The sequence below is a fragment of the Tachypleus tridentatus genome, chromosome 12 (genome assembly GCF_004210375.1).
Source record: "Tachypleus tridentatus isolate NWPU-2018 chromosome 12, ASM421037v1, whole genome shotgun sequence".
In the NCBI taxonomy this organism is placed as follows: Eukaryota; Metazoa; Arthropoda; class Merostomata; order Xiphosura; family Limulidae; genus Tachypleus; species Tachypleus tridentatus.
Window position 1 is genome coordinate 27,798,381 of NC_134836.1, and position 21,951 is coordinate 27,820,331.

Sequence of the window (21,951 nt, forward strand, 5' to 3'; positions counted from 1 at the left end):
CAGAAACATTCTGTAAATTCATGTATCATCAAGTCTTCCCATTTATTTTACCTTCCCTCTTTCACATTGTCTCTTCCAGTTACGTACATTGATAGTTAAATATTCTCAATTATTGAAATACAAAATTCAAATAATACTGAACAGTGTTAGAAGTTAAAATGTATTGGTAATTCTACTGGTAACTCTCTCTCTCTCTTTTCATTACGGCCCGGCATGGCCAAGTGTGTTAAGGCGTGCGACTCGTAATCTGAGGGTCGTGGGTTCGCATCCCCTTCATGCTAAACATGCTTGCCCTTTCAGCCGTGGGGACGTTATAATGGGACGGTCAATCCCACTATTCGTTGGTAAAAGAGTAGCCCAAGAGTTGGCAGTTAGTGGTGATGACTAGCTGCCTTCTCTCTAGTCTTACACTGCTGAATTAGGGACGGCTAGCACAGATAGCCCTCGAGTAGCTTTGTGCGAAATTCAAAAACAAACAAACAAATCTTTTTCTTTTTTTACAGTATCAGCTATTGAAAAACTTGTATAGATAAATACAAATTTTTTTGCAGTTTTCTATTTAAACAAATTGTTTTGGAGAATTCTTATTTGTAGGAAATTAGAGACAGCAAATTAAACTAGTGTAATATTCAGTTTCACGAGTCACCCAGTGCTATCATCATCGGATGGTTGGTAATAAGGTGTCAAACCGAGTTGTCATCCCAGATTCTTGGTCACAGGGAGTTGAGATGGAAGTTATTGAAAATCCATGATCTCGAGAGTGTAATTTGTGCTGAAACTAACAGTCTTGCTGAGCTATGATTATTACCTTTTTAACACAGTTACCTGATATTACATCTTGAAATAATAAAACAAGCAAATGCAAAATATCTATATACAATTAGACGTTGCAGTAACACTGTTGAAAGATATCTATGCCATATGACTGAGTACAGCAATATGGTTTTTCAAAAGGCAACAGTTAATCCAATTAAGGTAAAATTTCCAGAGCAGCTTATGAAAAAGAACTGTAGGTTTTTCCAGGATGAGGCATCAAATAAGCCTATAACACAATGTAACACAAATGTTATTCCTGGATAGTATGTGTTATTTCTTAATTGCTTATGTTGTAAAAGTACAAAAAATGGCCATTATTCCCTTCAAACTTTGCTTTTGTAGCCTGGATAATGAAATTTAGAAATTAACGTATTTTCTATGTAAAAATAGGCAAATTTGCACATTTTCATTTACATAGGGTCTGAATAAAACAACATATTAATCAAAATTTACATGTATTTATACTAAAGTTATACAAAAATGAATAAAATTGTTTAGAAGTGAGCAGTTTTTCGAGATTTGCGACTGTAATGTAAATCACTTTCACATATCAGCCCCCAAATATAGTCTCCCATCATGTTTTCGTTATACGCTCCCAGATCACAAAAGTAAAGTTTGAAGAGAAAAGTAGGCCTTTTTCATTTACTTTGGCCAGGTGGGTTAAAACAATATACAGGCCAGTGCTGGATGGAAGGGCCGAGTGGCCGATAATAAAGTTTTTTAATTTTATGAAAAATGTGCCTTTTTAAAACAGGTAATCTTAAAATTCATGGCTTATTTATGTTAAATATATAGTAATGTGTACAGAAGAAAGTAGTCTTACTAAACAAGAAGACTGAAAGTGCAATACAGTACGATACAGAATATCTAGATTGTAAATTGTTTATGTTCTAACACTATCACTAATAGAGTGATAGAACATTAACAACAGACCTAGTCATTACTCACTTAAAGGAACTTCGACTTACCCACAAGTAAGATATGTAGTCAGACGACTTTCAGTGGCAGATTTAAGGTTGTGTGGGCCCAGGGACTAATAATTTTTATGGTCCCTACATCCCACGTAATTTTGTAGAGATTAAAATTATCAATGGTATCCCCTTAAGACTGGGCTCTGGCGCTAATCCCATTCTAGCCCCTACTTGAATACGCCACTGACGTCTTGTACATTTTCCACAGTCTTGCATCGTTTACCCAGCCGGTCACAAAATACTTGAAAGCATCAAAGATTTTATAGGGCTTGAACTGTTTGCCGATATATTTATAAAGAAAAATGTTGTCAAGACTAAATAATTTACGATATCTATATTCTCAGTCTGTAGGGCTTTAACGTTTGTTTATAGGCCTGACTCGGATCCTCTGTTTGCAAATTCGATTAATATACTACTATACCATTTTATCTGTAGATCAGCCCTTATTCATGCAACTATGACAGACCAGTTTTATAATATTTTGACATAGTTAGGCACGGGAATTTTCAACAGAACTGACTATCAGTATTGACCTATTAACAGGAAGTTTAATGGATACCATATCAAAGAATATGGTTTTGTGCTTTCTTCAAACTCACGTTGACTTTTTCAACAAGGAACAAATTGTAAAAAGTAAGTATCATTATTAAGAAAAAATAGTTATTACAATTATTCATAAACAATATACATATATATTATACATAAACATTACAACAAAACACAGGTAAATGTTAAAGGTAGATATGTTGAACGACGAGAGAGATATAAAAATAAACTTTATCGGTTTTTCTCATGAGTCCAGTGTGAATTTCTCTATAAGCTATAAGAAAAGGAAAATGTTAAAGTAACCCTTGAAAATTAACCCTTACACAAATAAATATTACGTTAAAAGTGACTGAAGTGAAGAAAATTGTAAGACCTGCTTAACAGGTAACAACCTGACTTTGAAGAAAAACTCTGTAATAAAAGTAACCTCAACTTGTTCATGCCACGCTCCCTGCACACGTGACTTAGAACCACATGCATTCCAATATACGGACCTATAAGTCTTGGGTTATTACCCAGTTCATCAACAGGAAAGACAGCTGTTTATCTCAAAATATCACAACGGACTAACTCGAGGAAATTTTCGGTTGGAATAAATAAGCGACTCTGAGACTCTCTGATTATATTTTCAATAGCTTCCATTAAATTATTCAACACCACCAATAAGTTATCGATAAAGAAACGGCAATAATTTATTTTACAGGGTTTAAGCGGAAAATATTCGACAAACTCAGCATGGTTGAAGACATGGCTTTCTTCTGAAGAGACTGAAGACTGTAGATACTTTTAGTACTCCACTGGGAAACTGAGAGCAGATTTCTTTGGTGGCACAAAACTCAATTTCTGACAGACGTTATTTTTAGAGTTCCTTTCTCAGTTTGAGGAGACTGATTTTCTGGCCCAAAAAATGTGTTCTTATACTGAATCTTTCTGGCGTTCCTACGATTTTTCAAATAATGTGAACATCTACCAACAAGTAGGTCTGACACATAATTGGTCGATTTTTGCAATTTCATAGTGATTCTTGGAACTAGTTTGGTTTGATTTGAATTTCGCGCAAAGCTACTCAAGGGCTATCTGCGCTAGCCGTCCCTAATTTAGCAGTGAAAGGCTAGAGAGAAAGCAGCTAGTTACCACCACTCACCGCCAACTCTTGGGCTACTCTTTTACCAACAAATATTGGTTTGATTGTAACATTATAGCACTCCCACTGCTGAAAGGGCGAACATGTCTGGTGACGGGGGTTCGAATACGCAAACCTAAAATTACGAGTCGAGTGCCTTAACCACCTGGCCATGCTGGGCTATCTCGGAGCCAGAACCAAAATTACTTGACCACTGGCTGCAGATAAAGTCCGTAAATTGGCAACCTACTACTTGCTTGCATCTTTTCTCGCATTTTTGATATAGATCCTACATCAAAGTTCTGATGGATCCTTTTTTTTTAAGTGTGTGTTTGTTAATGTAAATATTTTTTGTAGCTTTCGCTCTGTTACAATGGCATCTGTCTGTAAATAATGATCTTGTTCTCAGTCTTTCTAATGAGGCTTTTATAACTGTTCTCTTGGCTAGGGTAGCATCAGTTTATAAACATTATAAGCATCTCATCCTATTAACGTATATTTTATTTATTTTTGGCATACTTTTTCATTTGGTCAATCTTTGTAAAATAGTTTTTTTAATGCCTTCACTAGGTGTACACTACAGTTCTCTTTATTGCATATATGGAGTACACATCTAACTTTCCTTAATAGGAATGTATCACAATACTTGAAACATTTGTGGCATTTTTTACCTTTTACCATAATTCAATTATTTCAAGTAAAGGGAGGCCCTTGTTTAACAAATTGGTTAATTTGTTTGCTTTGTTTTTGAATTCTACATAAATCTACATGAGAGCTATTTGTGTTAGTCATCCCTATTTTAGCGATGAAAGACAAGAGGAAAAGCAGCAAGCCATCACCACCCACTGACAACTCTTGAGCTACTCTTTTACCAACAAATAGGGATATTGACTTCACATTATAATGCCACCATGGTCGAAAGGGGTAGCGTGTTTGTTGATATAGAAATTCGAATCCATAATCTTCAGGTTTTTAGTCAAGGGCCTTAACATCTGGCCATGTCGGGCCTGTAAATTAGGATTGTTTGTTTGTTTGTTTTTGAATTTCGCACAAAGCTACTCGAGGGCTATCTGTGCTAGCCGTCCCTAATTTAGTAGTGTAAGACTAGAGGGAAGGCAGCTAGTCATCACCACCCACCGCCAACTCTTGAGCTACTCTTTTACCAACGAATAGTGGGATTGACCGTCACATTATAACGCCCCCACGGCTGAAAGGGCGAGCATGTTTGGCGCGACGGGGATGAATAAAAAAAAGACCCTGGTGAATATCATGGAAGATATTTAAAATATTTAAGTTTATTATTTTTACATACTTGTTTAATATTTGTGTATCGTGGATCATTCTCACAAAGTCATTAAAATTTACTGATTTCTACTTCCTTACGGTATAAGTATTGTACACAGATCATAAGTACTAATTAAATTACATAGATTTTTCTGTCCATCCAAGTGCTGTTTCCCTATCCTTTAGTCATTTCGCAACATTTAATTATTTGTGGGTATCAGTTGGTAAGTTTAGTTTGGTTTATTTGAAGTTAACCACAAAGCTATATAATGGGTTACCTGTACTGTGTACACCACAGGTATCAAAACCCAGTTTCTAGCGTTGTAAATCCGCAAACACACAACACAGTGCTACTGGAGAGGAGCTGTTGGTAAGTTGAATTACAGTCTAAACTAAACCATTTCTCAATTGTATTTAGCAACATTGATTAATTAATTTTTAATTATATCAATACATATATTTTATGATATTTAATCATTTTGCTATGCTACTTTAAAAAAGTATTGTGGTAACCTACATTAGGAGTTAGTTATCACCATTAGATTCCATCTAGGAACATAGGGCCGCAATCGCTTGCGGATTCTTCAACAAGTATTTAAGTGAGTAGGTTGTTAGCCCACTGCACCGAGCCGTCCCTAATTTAGCAGTGTAAGACTAGAGGGAAGGCAGTTAGTCATCACCACCCACCGCCAACTCTTGGGCTACTCTTTTACCAACGAATAGTGGGATTGATCGTCACATTATAACGCCCCCACGGCTGGGAGGGCGAGCATGTTTGGCGCGACGCGGGCGCGAACCCGCGACCTTCAGATTACGAGTCGCACGCCTTACGCGCTAGGCCATGCCAGGCCCACATTAGGAGTACCACTGTAATATTATTTTTTTATCATCATTTTGCTATTATATTTTTATTTTCTAATTAACTTATTTTGTAGAGTTGGAGTAAATAATAGGTTCTCTTGAACGTGTTAGTGCATACATGTTATGAATTTAAATGCTTGGCATGGCCAGGTTGTTAGTGCATTTTCTTCACAATCTGAGAGTCGCAGGTTCGAATTCCCATCTCACCAAACATACTTTTCCTTTCAGCTGTGGATACATTATAATGTGATGGTCAATTCCAATATTTGTTGGTAAAAGAGTAGCCCATGAGTTGACAGTGGGAGTTAATGAATAGTTGTCTTCTCTGATATTTTTCTCTGTTAAATTAGGAAACGCTAGCACATATAGCTTACATTTAGCTTTGTGCGAAATTAAAAACAAACCGAACCATAATTTAAAAATTCATCAGTTCAGCATTAGCTAAACCTTATCTGCTACAAACGTCGCCCTATACATAAAAAATATTCATAATTTACTCTTGTCTCTTGACCCTCCCCTAACTTACTAGATTTTTTATATTAAACACAAACTTTACACACATTATAATAATATTTTATTGTAATCCGCCATCTCGTCAAAATCAAAATTGAACGTTACGCAACTTACGCTTTGCCAAAATACCAATAAAGCTGTAGTGCTACTAGGTCTCGTGGTTTTAGCACATTATTTAACATACTGCTAAGAATATTGTTAACCTTTCAACTTTCTCAGTGAGTAGAAGGCGCTGCTACTTAGATATGTCAAGGAAGTGTTTCTAAGATATGTAGGGGTAGGGATAACAGATGCTATTTTCCGGTCTGTATTATGCAATGTTTGTTGTAAATGAGTCACTCTCCTGACATCCATAATTATTTACATAAGGTAAGAAGTTCACACATGAGGAACCTTTCCAAGTTAAATGAAAAACAAAGAAAAACAGTGTAAACGTAAAGCGTGATCAGCCACTTTGACAATGCATCGAGTTAATCAATTAAGACCTCGCTGGCTACTGGTATACAAAACCATATCGTATTATTCAATGTTATAGCCTTATTGGTTGCCATTTACGGGATCGTAACGTGTTGATGAAACACGCAATCGAATATGTAGCTGCTCATTATACCAATATTTTAATGTTCCGATGGCTTGGCATAAGTGTTCAGTGTATTACATTTATTTCAGTGGGATTGTTGAACAAAAATTTTATTCTTTAATGACGATTCTTTCAAAGGTTTTATTTTAACTTTAATAATGTCATTAAAACTTATAAAAGGTGAAAGAAGCTTGATCAAAACCTTATTAACCCAAATATAGACAATATGTAGTTAAAACACATTTAGAAATGAGATTTAATGCCTAACGCCTACTGAAGAAGCTGATTGAAGGCCGAACGGTCGACCTTTTATCTTTAGCGTAGGGTTCTTTCATCCTACATTTTATAACTGAGCCTACTCGAATCATTCGCATTATTGCTATTCAGATCATATAGTTTATGAATAACATTCCTATGTCTTCGAATAAGAGTGCTGAAACTACCAAGTATATACACCTAAAGAGTTAGAGTTCGTATGCAACCATTACTTCTTTTAGTGTGTTAACATTTTGATAGTATTCTATGTCTTGGTTTTACATTTTTGCTGAGGTATTGAATTACATATATGTTTAGGGGGAACATATTCAACTTAATTACTTTTGCTTATTGTTGTAACATTAAACTGGAACTGAAACTTGAAAATATTAATTAAAATGACTATGTTTTTCTTTTGTTTTTGCAACACCAGAATAGTTGGTCATAAAAGAAAAAGATGAATAGTGTTCCCACAAATAAAGTATGAAAGTTCGGCACTACAGTCGTTGTGTTCGTGGCTAAACTAACAAACAAGTAAACTACACAATGGGCTACTGGCTATGTGTTCACAAAGTATCAAACTCCGATTTTCCTCTTTGTGTTAAATGTCTCCTTCGGTACGTCAGCGGTAAGTCTACGGTCTTACAGCACCTAGCCCGGCATGGCCAGGTGGTTAAGGCACTCGACTCGTAATCCGAAGGTTGCGGGTTCGAATCTCCGTCACACCAAACATGCTCGCACTTTCAGTAGTGGAGGCGTTATTAAGTGGCGATCAATCCCACTATTCGTTGGTAAAAGAGTAGCCCAAGAGTTGGCAGTGGGTGGTGATGACTAGCTGCCTTCCCTCTGATCTTACACTGCTAAATTAGGGACGGCTAGCGCAGATAGCCTTCGTGTAGCTTTGCGCGAAATTCATCACAAACCAAACCAAACCTTATAGAACCAAAAGTCCGGAGTTGATTCTTTGCGATGGACAGTTTGTAGACAGTTCATTGTGTTACTTTGTTTTAAGAAAACAAAAGCGTTATAAACTCTCAAACTTATCGTTGCACTACTGGGGACAATATATTACATCACAGGATATAATAAAACTTGATCTTCAGAAATCTGACATGAAGAATGTTTTTGAGTGGCATTATTTTCTCATAAAATATTAATCACATTTTCTTGCAACACATATCGGTTATTTGTGGTACTCTTCTTCCGCATATTTTGACAGCCCACCATTTGAAAATCCTATTAATTTGACCAGAAGTAACAAAAAGGTGAGCATCTATAAATAATAAAATAAATTTCAGAAAATGACTATAGTTAGTAAGTGCTTAAAAATAATATTATATGTATCTAATTTTATAATTCACGAAGGGTGAAATAAAAACATAAATCACGAAACACAAGAAACCTGAGTGAGTTTCGGCAGGTAAATTTTCCTTCTTCCAGTTACATACGTTGTACTTTTCCAATGCTCTTTGGTTAAGGAGGTGGTTCATTGCTTTGTAAATTATATATAGATAAGTAATATTGTGAATACCTAAATAGTTTAATAAGCGTCACACCTACAATACAGGAGTTATGATTTATGAAATCTATGCACTACTTAAACCAAGCACGTGACTACAAATCATGAAATCGTATAAACGAGAGAAATATTATTCTCGTGATGACGTTATTATGGGTAATAGCAACATAAACGTAATTTTTTTTACATCACACTGTTTTATTGCTGATTCGTAATTCAAAATACTTCATTTTTGACAATTACGAATTTATTATAACAGACATTTATTTTCCTCTTTATTTTCTTACGGGAAACGCAAATCTTTGACCAGGAACGTGACATTCGACGAGTATGAATTAGACGCTGAATGTAGGCAAACTGGTCGGTTAAACTTAAAGCGGCTACGAAGAGAGAGAAGTGAGGTGGAACTTGGAGTAGTCGTTTTTTGCATTGAATTAGAAGGTACTGTCGCTTAAGGAAAGAACAGGTGAGCGCATGTATGACATTTTGACATTCAGTTGGAACATTATTATTAAAACGCTGTTATTATATTTTTATAACATTGCTATCTCTTCAGTGGGTCATAATCACAGTATTCAAAATTCCATTTCGTTAGGCCTAAACCGCATAAACTTAACTTGGGCACTTTGAATTTGACATCTGTCTAATTTTCTGTTACATTTAATATAACATTTGAATTGAACCGCTGTGTACTTTGTCTGAAAAAGTCAGCGTCGTAGGAAAGTGGTGAACCTTCTGTTCGAAAATTTATTTGACGCTGTGAGGAAATATTTAACTAATATTAACAAATATATTACACGGCCGATTTCTCTCTCCTTATGTCCGAAGAGTTTCAGTCTACTAGACGAGGAAGAGACTTTTGGATATAGCTTTACAGTAACTTTTCTTTTTGGCAAATTATGTCATATCATAGCTGTTAGTGTTATTACATATAAAGTTAGATATGAATAAGGTGCTTAACTAAAATATAATTTAAACGGTTAAAATTGCAGTGAGAAATTAAGAAAATTGGCTGGTTATAATGGTGTAATATACAGTTTTGATATTATTGAGTTGGTGAAATAAATTCTGTATAATATTGATGTAAGAAATGTTAAAGTATTTTAATGTGGTTTATTTTAGGGCTGTGTTGGAAAGGTTAAACCTTCAAAGACATGCTCTTTTCCAAGGAATTTGAACTTGAAGATAGTTTTAAGCATTTTAAGATTTGCCAGGTGGCATTTAAGTAGACTTAGTTTTTCTTCTTGTGAACAGAAACTGAGTGTTAAATAATAACTGCACACAATGTCATTCACATAGAAAATTCAATATTTTAATTTGTGTAATGCCTACTAGCACCAAAAGGTTATACAAAGCTATTCTTGTGAACAGAAACTGAGTGTTAAATAATAACTGCACACAATGTCATTCACATAGAAAATTCAATATTTTAATTTGTGTAATGCCTACTAGCACCAAAAGGTTATATAAAGCTATTTCGTTTGTGTATTAGAACATAGTATTATGGGAAGGTTGGGAATAGGTCTAACAGTTGGAAAGCTTAAAAAAAATGTGATTGATGTTTGTTATATAGGTAGAATAAGTACAAAACATAAGATGAATACTAACACTAATGGTAAACCTCCTTGATGAGATGTGTAGGGAATTAACAGTGTTGTTCTTTAAGATATTTCTGGCCCATTTTTTTCACCTTTATTTTTTAAAAAATAGATATTTGCTAATTTAAAATGTCTGTCAATTTTTTTTAACATTCTATCAGAACACCCTTACATAATTCTCAAAAATGGTGTGGAAAATCATAATGTTGAAGTAAAAATTAAAATCGTCCCACATCAGCCATCAGAGGAATGAAATTTACAGTGATTTGTAATCTTTTTAATATTAATTTTCTCTCTTTTTTTTTTTACACAAACTCAATAAAGTAGAAAATACTGTAGGGAATAAATGAAATCACAGCTTGTAAAAATTACATTCTAACCATAAGAGGTCTATAACTGGAGAATTGATTTGTAGTGTTGAAAATAAATACATATTTTCTTCTGTGATAGTATAACATTTGTTTGTTAGGTTCATGCTTTTTCCCTCTTCTTGATTAAGTTTTAAATTTATGTACAATTTAGTTAGGAAGTATATTTAATTTTCAAAGTATTGTGTTTTTAGTAATCTGAATCCAAACTCATTAATATGTACATACTAGTGAAAAATGTGCATGATTAATTGGGAGTGAATAGCTCTTTATTTTCAAGTTAATGTTTGATGTCCTTAATCCTTGAGTACAAATCTAGTAATGAGCTATAAATGCACCTTAAGGTGTATAGTGAATTATATGTGAAATGTTCTCTGTTAAAATATTTTCATTTTTGAGTTTTTTTGCATTTTTGCTGAAGCCAGTATTGGGCAACGGTGTTAAAAAACAAAGGTAACAGGTGATAGTATTATTGAAAGTGTTACTGTAGTTAAAAGTTTATTTTCAAATTGAACTGTCAGTGCTATTCTTTTATGGCTTGCTATTATTAGATATGTTCAATTAATTTAAGATTATATTAAAAAGATTATAACTGTTAACCTGCTTTACTTGATGAATGTTAGGATTTATTTTGCTAAAGTTAGCTGTAGTTGTTTTGTTAGTGGAATAGGGTGCTCTTGTAATGTGTACTTACCATATTGAACATAGTATCATATGTGTTTATGAAAAATTAATATAAAAATATGATTACTGTTCGATATGTATTTTTATACAGTGTTTTATTTCATTGATATGGATTACCAATAGAATGAAAAGATTTTCAATTAAATATAAACTAGAAGTTAGTTATGCCTTCAGTTAAGTAACTAAATTAATATTGTCAGAAGTGTGAACTTTTGTTTAATGGTGTTTCTTGAACTTCAAGGGTTAAAATTTACCCTCTGTTGCAGTCCCTAATTTGTTTAGTAATAAGTAGTTTTTTTTTTAAAGACAAACATAGCATGGACAGTGAGGGACCATTTGGTTCTTTAAGGCAATTTGTATACATCCATGGCTGAGAAAATTTAAATTTGTGTTTATTTTTAAGTTGAAGGAAGTTGTGATGACTTTCCTGTAAACTCCTCAAAGAGTTGGCTTCCAATTCTGTTGATTATAACTTACTCTTTAAGTCAGTCAGTGTATTAATAAAAGAGAACTTTGTAGGAGCTCAACTTTTCTTTTCCAAATCTTTGTTACTACACTGTGTCATTTTCAGGAATTAGCTCAAAGTAATACAAAACCTTTATTTTATGATTACAGGAATAAACTTGTGAACTTCAGTAAGATAACAGTATGGAAATTCTTGATGGGTTGAAAGGATCATCATGAGTATAATTTATACATATTCGTAGTTGCCACTATAAAAAAGTACATATGTAACAATCTTGAACAGAGCCAGTGAAATGTAAAACTAAAGTTCAAGCAAATTATGCTGTGAGATGAGTATGTAAGAGGGCTGGATCTTACAATTTGATTTTAAAACTGTCTTGATCAATGTAATAAAAAGATAAAGTATTAGATAACTAGTGGAAAGCTAATAGACTTTCAGCATTTGAAATGTAACTTAGGGTACAGTATATTTTGGGAAACACGTACCTTAAAGAACTTAATAAAATTAGAAAATAATATCGTCAGTATTCACTGGCATAACACTTGCTAAACCTGTTTAGAAAGTGACCTAGTTTTCCTGATGTGAGAATAAATTAGCATCATATCATTGGCAAGTTTAAACATTTGGACAGAGTAATTTATTTGTATCATATGTTAAAGAACTGTACATAAATAATGACAAACATATTCATCAATTAAACCTTTTTAATGAGGTTTAGTGATTGGAAGTCTTTACAACAATGCTTGTTTTAAAACGTAATTCTGATGATGTTTTTTTGTCAGATACTTGAAATATATTATAAACAGAAAATATATAACAATTATCAAGAAAATTGGTGATTACCAGTGGTTTTGGGCATCTTCAAAACTTTCCAAGAGTTTATTTACATTTATGTTGGAAAGAGTGAAAAGATGAACTAATATGGTATATGGTTTAAGACATTCAAGCTGATGATGAATCATATTAAAAATAGCTTCATATAGAAGCCTGTCTCTAACACACCCAATTAATTTTTTGTATTTCAAAATCTTAACCAAATTCACATTATTTTTCATCAGGGTATCACCACTGTTGTACATAAATAGGCCTAAGAATTTCAACAGAGGAGAAAAATCTGCGATACTAGAATACAAGTGGGTAAAGTTAAAAAAAAAAGTATTTTGTAACAGTATTAGAAACAGCTAAACCAAGCCTTAGCCAATTATTGAAACTATGTGAACCAATTGAGCTGTTTTTAATTGTTTTCTAATCCCTAAAATATAAGATTTTATTTCATTTTTTTTACCCATTTGTATAATCTGTTTTACAGATATATATGATAATGAAAAAGTCAAATGCTTATTTAGGAAGTTATTTGGTACTATTTCTAAATTGTAAGACTTTTTTTTATATGTTTATGTATTTTTTGCCTTTTTTCCCCATTGTATTTTTTTACACTTTCTATTTTACCCTTGTCTTTATTAATGCTATCGACAATATGTACATATGGTCAGAATTGTAAATGAAATCTATAAATAACCAAGGAAGTATAGCACAATATAAGGTAGTAAAAGAACCTTTATACTTGTATAATGAATGAATTGAAGATGTGAAAGTATTGTAACATTTGATTGGCTAGAGACTTTTAGTATCCTTAATATCTGTCTTGGGGTACAAAAATTTACTAACTATATTGTACACCACAAATATGGAAGTAATATTTTTAAATCTTTTGATTTATTGAACTTAATGTAATAATATTTTCAGTGTTCAACCTCTTGTTAGAAAGTTTTAAAATCCCCAGTTTATTATCATATCAAAATAAATAGCAGCCTGTAAAGAATGTACATGCTAGTTTTTTTATACGTAAAACTGTACACTTTATAATAATGGTTATTACTAATAGTTATTATGATTAATGGTTTATATACAACAGTTTTACAAACTTTCAGACAATACTGAATCTTGAACTGAATGTTTTATTGATGATCGAGGTCCACAACAAGAAGATTAGTTCACAGTTGATATTGTTACACCTTGCTGAATCTAGCTATGTTCATTGGCCTCGCACAGCTGACTTTTACCGATGATATTTTATGTATTTGTAGAAATTCTGACTTCCAAAGTAATTCCCAAAGTTGAATGGTTTGTGATGTTTGAAACCTGTAAACGTTCCTGGTCTAATTCTGTAGTTTTCTAATTGATAGGCATTAGTTACAGTTACAGCCTCTGAGGTCTATAGCACATTGACTGTAGTTTACTAATAATATTCATTGGCTCTTATTGTGTTTGGTACATAAAAACAATCATGCAAGTTTTTAGTGTTTTTCCATAAATAGATATTGTTAATTGTCCTTTTCAAGAGTTCTAAAAGTTTCAAGAACAGGCAGAACTTGTATGTCACATGCAAGAAAGAAAACTATACAGAAACAAGTGTAGACACTAAAAAGGTACAATGCTAGATCTGTTACAATGTGCAAAGTGATTTTTCATGTCAAGATTAAAAATATTTTTCTTCATCTGAAAGTTTCCAGATTTAATTTACATAATCTCTTAAACCTTTCAAACAATATACAATGTATTTTATCCATTATTTTCTTTACTCTTACTTTACATGCACTTGTGTGATTTGACTGACCTTGTAACAACCATAAAAATTACAAAAATATTCCAATATAATCACTTCATGCACAGAAAGCTGTTCTTTTCAAAGTTGCATTATCTGCCTAGAAACTTGCATGTCACCAGCTATGTGAAAACTCCTGCATACAATTAATGTGAATTTGTGCTACTATTTAACATTGTACAGTAAAATTTTCTAACAGTAGAAGTGCAACACACCTTGTATATATGTCTTGTTCATTCACCTGTGAAAACCCCCATTCTTTTCCTCGACACTGTCATGTGAAGATGTGTTTAGTTTTTCTGAGACTTGAAATATTTTTCGTATTTGTTTTTGAAACATTATGTCCTTCTTGCTTTACAGTGTCTTCCTACTTAATCACTTAGTCTTTCTCCATTCTAGGACATTTATTACATGGAGTCAAATTCACACCATACATGATGGATGCTTTGTTGGCTGTGTTACTGTCCAGTGCCTGAATTTTCTTTTTCCATTTCTTAATATCTTTTTCCTCTCATGATGATGAACTTCACTATTCCCCTAAGTGGAAATTCATACTCTCTCTTTTTTTTTCTCTCTCTCTTCCATGGCGCCTTTAGCTTTCTCTGTACTTTCACTTCTAACTTGTTTCTTTTATTGTTGACACCTCGGATATAGACACTCTACCTTTCCATGCCTTTTAACCTTCTCTTTTCTTCATGATCTTCATTTTGCCCCCATCCTCCATTAAGAGATCCTTGATAATGTCACTGATTCCCTTGAGCAGCTGGAGCAGCCTGCCATGGGTTTATCCTTCCATCACTAGTTTCAAGTTTATCCCAGTCTCATTCCTTTTCATCCATCACCTTACCTCACCTCTTCCTCCTTCCATTTCAGTTCCAGTTTCCCTGTCTTCTATCTCTTTCTGTTCTTCCGTCCAATACCCTTCCTATTCTCCCAAAAGTCAGTGACCATACAATTGGTTCAGGTTCCATGGGGTGCTGTCTGTCTTAGTTGTTCATTGTGGGCTCATTTTGCTACAGGGAGATAGATCTCCTTCCACTCTTTAACCCTCTGCCTTACTTCCCTCATCCTCTCTTATTTTAAGTATGACTTTTTATCCCTCTTAAGCTCCAGCATATCTTCATTGTATAGATGAGGTGGTTTTTAACCTATTGAAGAAGTAATCTATAGCATAAATTCCCTATCCATCTACAGGCTATTATTCTCATCTTTTCATTGTTGCCATAGATACCAGAAACTGGTGTCCATTTACTTGTTTCTCCTGTTGTAGGATATTAAGTTACCTTTGTTTTCATGTTGTTACTGCTTTTTTTTTTCTTTGTACTTAAATTTTCTGTTTTTCTACTAATATTGCGTGACTGGGATTTAATTGTTGTTCTTCATGCCCTCACTGGGACTTTTGTCAGTCTCTCACTGCTTGGTTTTTCTATTACTTTTCTCATAAATGTTTCCTTATTGGAAATGCTTGTTTATCGTTTTGACTTCTGCCCTGTTGACTCTTCCTAAATTCATTTTCACGGTTGGAACATTCTTCTATACTCTCTATCATCCTATCTTTCCTAAGTCTTCATGTGTTCTGGAAGATGATCTCTCATTTTTCCCCATCCTTTTGTTTTGCATATTTATGGATGTTTGGCTGTATAGCCTTTTTGGTCTGTTCTGAGTCATCCATTTCTTATTATTCCTGTACTTTTCCCTGTAGAGGTTCCTATCACTGTATTTTAGATCCTTTGCTCTTGAGTTATGGGTAGTTAGTGACTGTTTCAAGTCTCGCCAGATGTTTTTTCTAATAGAGACTTTGGCAGCTGCTTGATGATATTCTCTGGACTGGCATGTAGGCTAACCAATACTCATCTCTCTGTCTTCACCACTAGGGTGTTTTATTTCTGGTAGCATATAGACTTCCTCCGTTGGCCATTGTCCAGTTGCTCTGCATCTGTAATGGTTGTGAGGATTCACATATTCATTCCGTCTTTGAATTCCAGCAGCTAATGTTGTCTCCAAGGCAGGTCTTGACAAATATTTTGAGATCTAGGAGTTAGCTCAAAACTTGTGATCCAGGTGTGATATAGAAAATTATGGAATATATTCTGAGTAAGTTCTGTGGTTATGGCACAAGAATAAGGTTTTACACTATTAAGAAAACAAAGGATTGTTTATTAAATGCTAAACTTCATTATGCACAGCTTAACTACCAATAACTTCATGTATAACTGCTTTTGAAGTCCATCTCTTTTGTAAGTGGCCTTTTGTGGCCATGCACCTGTCTAGAAGTTTTATTTGATAACTAAAATATCAGTGATCTACAGTTTTTTAAAGCATGCAAGTCTTCTAGTGAAGGCCTATTCATGCTATTACACATCGTAATTAAAACTATCCACTTCCATTGATGATCTCAATTTGCTTTTAATGAGATTCATCAAGATAATTCTTCTTTCACAACAAACAGTGCAAAGAAACAACACTGACATAATAGACAACAATTCCCTAAATCTGGAAACTTTTCACTGTTAAATAGAACTTTATTCAAAAGTTCAATGAATTTCATTTCTTTCTCAAGGAGTTTGAATACATACTACTCACTGAGATGATGATGTGTAAGTTTCACCACATATTTTTGGATATGACGGTTGGTTTTTAAGATGTTGAGCCAGTGTTGTTATTTCTTCTTTCCCAAACTTTTACAAATCCTTTGTTGGCCAAGCCCTTCAGTGTGGATGTCTATATGTGGTGAGGGGACCTTGAAGTTTACTTCCTCTGGGATATGAACATCCACCCACGTTTTTACCATGTAAGGCGACCCATGAGGAGGAGAAGATTTTGGTAGTTCAGGGGTTACTGCTAAGAGGGATCTTTTTAACATCAGAGATTTTCACCTGTCTTCCAGTCAAGGAGTTTTGGTTATGCAATGTATCACTACTTACTAAGATATAGTATTTCAGCCTATCAACCTTCTCATTTTGATGTTCACTTTTTCATGTTCATCTACATCTGTGAAGACAGGTATCTTGCATTGTAAAGTTTGGCTCTATATTTGTAACTCTTTTTTTGTGTTTCCAGTGCCAGCAGTTTGCTCATTCTAAGACCTCTTGCCACAGCTCTTTGCCACCACAAAAAGCACAGCACAAAGACTATGAGGCAGACCTATGTGACCAGGGGCCTAGCTTCAATAACTGTCTCCCACCTCTTCCTGTTCTTTTCCCAAGTGGATTTAGAAAAAAGAGGTACAGTACCTGAAGGCTCTTAACAACATCTGTACTGAAGGGTGGAAACCTTTGTCTTTCATGCTAAAAAAAGACATGTTGCTGCCCTCCACTTTGCCACCTTGGTAGGTGTGCAGGCTGACTTTTCTTCCCGAAGTCTCTCTTTTTTTTTTTTTTCTTTTTCTGTTATCTTCAGAGGTTGTTACTGTCTGTGCAAAATGGATTTGAAAGGTTCACACAACTCTTTTGGTGGCTGCTTGGGTCTCTTTTTGTTGGCCTAGAGGTGCAAAACCTTTGAATGGTCATGCTCACATTTACTAGACTCATCGTATTCTGACAGAGATCTGCCCAATCAACCTTGAGTAGAATCTAGGGAGGTCAGTAGACTTCTGTTTTCTAAAGAGAAGCAGTGTGGTTGCAAACCAAAGAGCTCTCCACCCTCATCCCCTACTAACAATAGCTGCACTAATACAGCAGAACTTTTGAGACTTATGCTCCAGTTTGGATGACATTAAGGCCCTGCTTGATTCAAACCATCTAGCCCCTCTCTTTTTACAGGACCTTGCAGGAATCTTTCCTCCACCCTGCTAATGCCATTACTCTTTGGAAGTTTTCCTATATAGAAAAGAGAGGTTGTGTGATGGTCAAACTGATGGTGGTGTAGTTTTGTTTGTTAGACCCAGCACATGCCTAGCCACTACACTTGGTTGTGACAATTTCTATTTTGGGTTGTACCATCAATATCTGTTTTATTCTGTTCATCTGATGCTGTGTCATTCTTGTGCAGTTGAGCATAATACTTAGAAATGATCAGTGATTCTAAGTGTGGCTTTCAAGTCTTATGAAGAGTTTATTTCTACTTATGCTGGAAGAGTGAAATGATAAACTGTTGATATTATTCTTGGTAAAAATATGTATTTTTTTTTCATACCATGTTTGGGTTAGATGTCAACAAAAGCCATGTGTTCTATTATATTCATGCATTTTTAAAAGTTTATTACCTTTGAAAGCTCATTAACTGACATTATTGTTTTCAGAATTCAAACAATAACAAAAAAAAGAGATGTTTATCCTCACAGTTTTGTGGAATTAAATAGGATCCTTCTTTTCTCAAATGTCTGCAAATTAATTAATGAAACCTTTACGTATCCTCATAAAAATAGGCTTGGCACAGCCATATGGCTAGGGAGCTTGACTTGCAATTTGAGAGTTGCAGGATTAAATTGCTGTCACACAAAATATGCTTGCCCTAACAGTTGTGGTGGAATTATAATGTTGATAGTCAGTTCATTCCACTATTCATTGGTAAAGAGTAGCCCAAGAGTTAACAGTGGGTGGTGATGACTAGCTGCATTTTCTCTAGTTTTTTGCTGCTAAATTAGGGATGGCTATCACAAATAGTCCTCTTCTAGTTTCATGCAACATTTGAAACAAATAAAATGAAATAACTTTTTCATCCTCAGAATCATCTTGTATTACTTCTGAACAATTTCCAGAAAATTTATTTTCAGATTTCCAGCAGAGTATACATATTTACAGATTTCTTAATACAGTATTAAGAAAACTGAAACAGGCCTCAGGGTTTTGATTGAAATAAATAATACATTTGTTACATAAAATAATAGAAAAATGACTTTTTTTTTACTTTGACTAACCCATTTGATGCTGATGAAAGATGTGGTGGTTGAGATCTGAACCACTTGCCTTCATCTCTGAGATACCACGATGTTATCTTTTTGAAGTTTGGTGATGAAATGATCAGTATGTGAGTTATATAAGCAGATATACATGAACAAACTTCTTTGAAGTTGTTTAGATTGTAATTAATAGTTCTACTTGTAAAACAAACAAGTGAATTCTTAAGTCTTCAAAATTAACAGAAGTATTCACTATGTTGAAATGTAGTATAATTACTAGTTTAATTATTCAGTAAGCAAATACATGTCAAAGAAACTTTGTTCATGCTTCCAATGTAAATGTTTAATATGAATTTTCACTCATGCCAGTAAAATCAGTTGTACTTACATTTGTGGTTGTGGTTAATACCCTAACTCTTAGATTTTGATGGAGATATAGATTATTAATCATCATAGTTCGGTGTTTGTAATATTTAATAAAATGCAAGACGTCTGAAATTTGTGGTGAGCTCTCTGTTTAGTAATAGTCATAACTTAAAATTCCTCTACTGCACATTACTTCATATTTTATGTCTTTTTGTCTTTCAATGTAGTCAAAGATTTTTGCTAGATCTGCTCACAAAAGGTTTGTTATTATCCTCATAAAAACGTTGAGGTTCTTAATAGGTTAAACATGAATAATGTAGGTCTGTTGGCAGTTAAGCCTAACAGAAAGGCTTTATTGGTAATTTTCTCTTGTTTGTTATCAATTTTTGTGAAGTAACTATTGGTGGAAATGGTTACATATGTAATACGTAGTTTAGGCTTAGTGTTTTTGGTAAGTTTATTATAAAAGTTATAAGGTTTTAAAATTGGGTGTAAACACAAAGGTACATAGAAAAGCATGACAAATATACACACATTAATAAAATACTACTTGTAATTGATCTATAAATGAGGAATATTACTGATATATTCATGCATTACATTATATTGCATATATAATTTCTTTGGTTGAAAATAATGCCTTTTTATTAAGATGCATTTAATGAAAAAGTTTTACTGTTCATTCTTTCAAGTATATCAATCTCAAACGGAGCATCCTTGTTTTTTCAAGATTGAAGGCTCCCACCCATTATGTCGGGACCATTGTGCGTGAATGTTTATGCCACTAGTGCAACGACTGAAAATCTGAGTCGTCATGAAATGCTTAGTTGGGTTAATGACTGTCTACAAACCCAGTATGGTAAAATTGAGGAACTGTGCACAGGTAAATACATCTAAGTTTAATCACACACTCTTTATTCCAGATTTCTCTCTAAAGAGTGCAGTTGAGTGTTTTATTGGAATATGCTAATTTATTAATGATAGACTTGTTAGTTGATTTAATTAGACTTGTAGATTATTCTTACGTGAGAGTAGGATAGTTGGAATAATGACAAAAATATTAATAATAAAACATCTAATTTTAATTATTTGATCATTTTGTGACAAACTGATATAACTGTTTTATGTGACATTGATATAATTGCTTAGCAGTTGACTACACCAGTTAATCATCAAGCTCTCATAAATAGCTGTTTAATTAAAATACATATATAAAATACGTGATTTCAATATTTTTCCCTTATTTTGTAATTAGCAGATGTTAATGTGTATTTTGGAAATACTTCATGCAGTATTGCTGACCTTTAATAATATTTTAAATGTTTCTAAAATCTTTAAAACTGGTGATGTACTTTTTCTATTTTGCATCTTGCATGATTAATAATTTTCTAAAGTAAAAGTTGGTGTTTCTTTAGTCAAAATTCTGCACTGCAAATAACCAGCTGAGTAAAACTAAAAAATTGGATATGGTTCATCGTGGTATTACTATATCTTTAAAGAAAGACAGTATTTAACAACTGCAGGGAATGAAGTGTGAATGTGTGCACATGTTAAGGAGAAATATTTGATAGTTACAGAATTATGGTGAAGTTAAATGGTTTTATAAACTTGCATTATGTAACAAAGCACATTTCCAAGTAAGATTTAAGTACTAAGCAATCTGTTTTATGGTTTTGGTGTTTCATTGATGACTTTAAATAACAACCAAGTCATTCAGAGATTATTGACAGGTAGAATACAATTAAGTCTGCATTAGTTATTTCAGTATGATTAGTGATACCGTTCATCAGTGTGAAGAAAATAAGATGAAATATGAGAATGGGTTTTCCCAATATGGCATATTGTGTTATGTACTACTATGTAGCTTACCAAAAAAAGATGGGGCAAGTTCCACCACCCCAACCCTGTAGCTAACTGGAATAAACACCTTTTGTGAAATTGAGCTTGACCAACAAAGAGGTAGTCATATGTTGGTAAATTCCTTTGTGAGCCAGTCAAAATTAAGATCATTCCTATAATGATTTTGTGGTGTATTCTTAGAATAGTTATTGATAAAAGCTGGGTAGATTAACAACTTATATAGAAAAGTCAGTTTGTTTTGATAACAATATGTTCTAAAAATGACTTTTGTCATGTTGCTTGGCAACAAAAGTGTATAACCTAATATTGTTAGTACAAAATGAAAGCTATGGACAACAAAACTGGAAAAATATTTGTTACCTTCTTAATTTAGTCTCAGTTGATTAGAAATGTTTTTAAAATTAAAAATGTTTATAACAGAAAACAGCTTAATTCAGAAACTATTTAGATTTAAAACTGAATATATTTTTACTTTCATGATGAATTTCATACATTAGAAGATCCAACACTGTCTTTAATTTAGGCTTATTATGACAACACTTGTTTCATGGAACACTCACCTCTTATAGCCCCTGTTACAAAATTTGTAATGGGCAGACAGTAATTGAACTATTTTGGTTTTTATGACTTCTCCAATTTCAGTAAATCAAGCATGATGTAATATTATGCACATTGGGTTGTATATAGGTCAGATTA

The 21,951-nt window shown here is 33.5% G+C and overlaps 1 protein-coding gene across 4 annotated transcripts in view; it reads left to right on the forward strand.

Moving 5' to 3' along the window:
- Positions 1-8,176: 8,176 nt before the first annotated feature.
- Positions 8,177-21,951, forward strand: part of LOC143235418 (microtubule-associated protein RP/EB family member 1-like) — a 28,849-nt gene continuing 15,074 nt past the window's right edge. Inside the window, exons 1-3 of one of the 4 annotated variants that reach the window (XM_076473569.1) lie at positions 8,177-8,214; positions 8,779-8,934; positions 20,088-20,278. In XM_076473569.1, coding sequence (XP_076329684.1) covers positions 20,146-20,278 — 133 coding nt within the window. In that variant the 5' untranslated portion in view covers positions 8,177-8,214; positions 8,779-8,934; positions 20,088-20,145. Of the gene's footprint in view, positions 8,215-8,342; positions 8,370-8,605; positions 8,625-8,710; positions 8,935-20,087; positions 20,279-21,951 lie in introns of those variants that run through there. The other 3 variants (XM_076473566.1, XM_076473567.1, XM_076473568.1) reach the window with 3 other exon arrangements.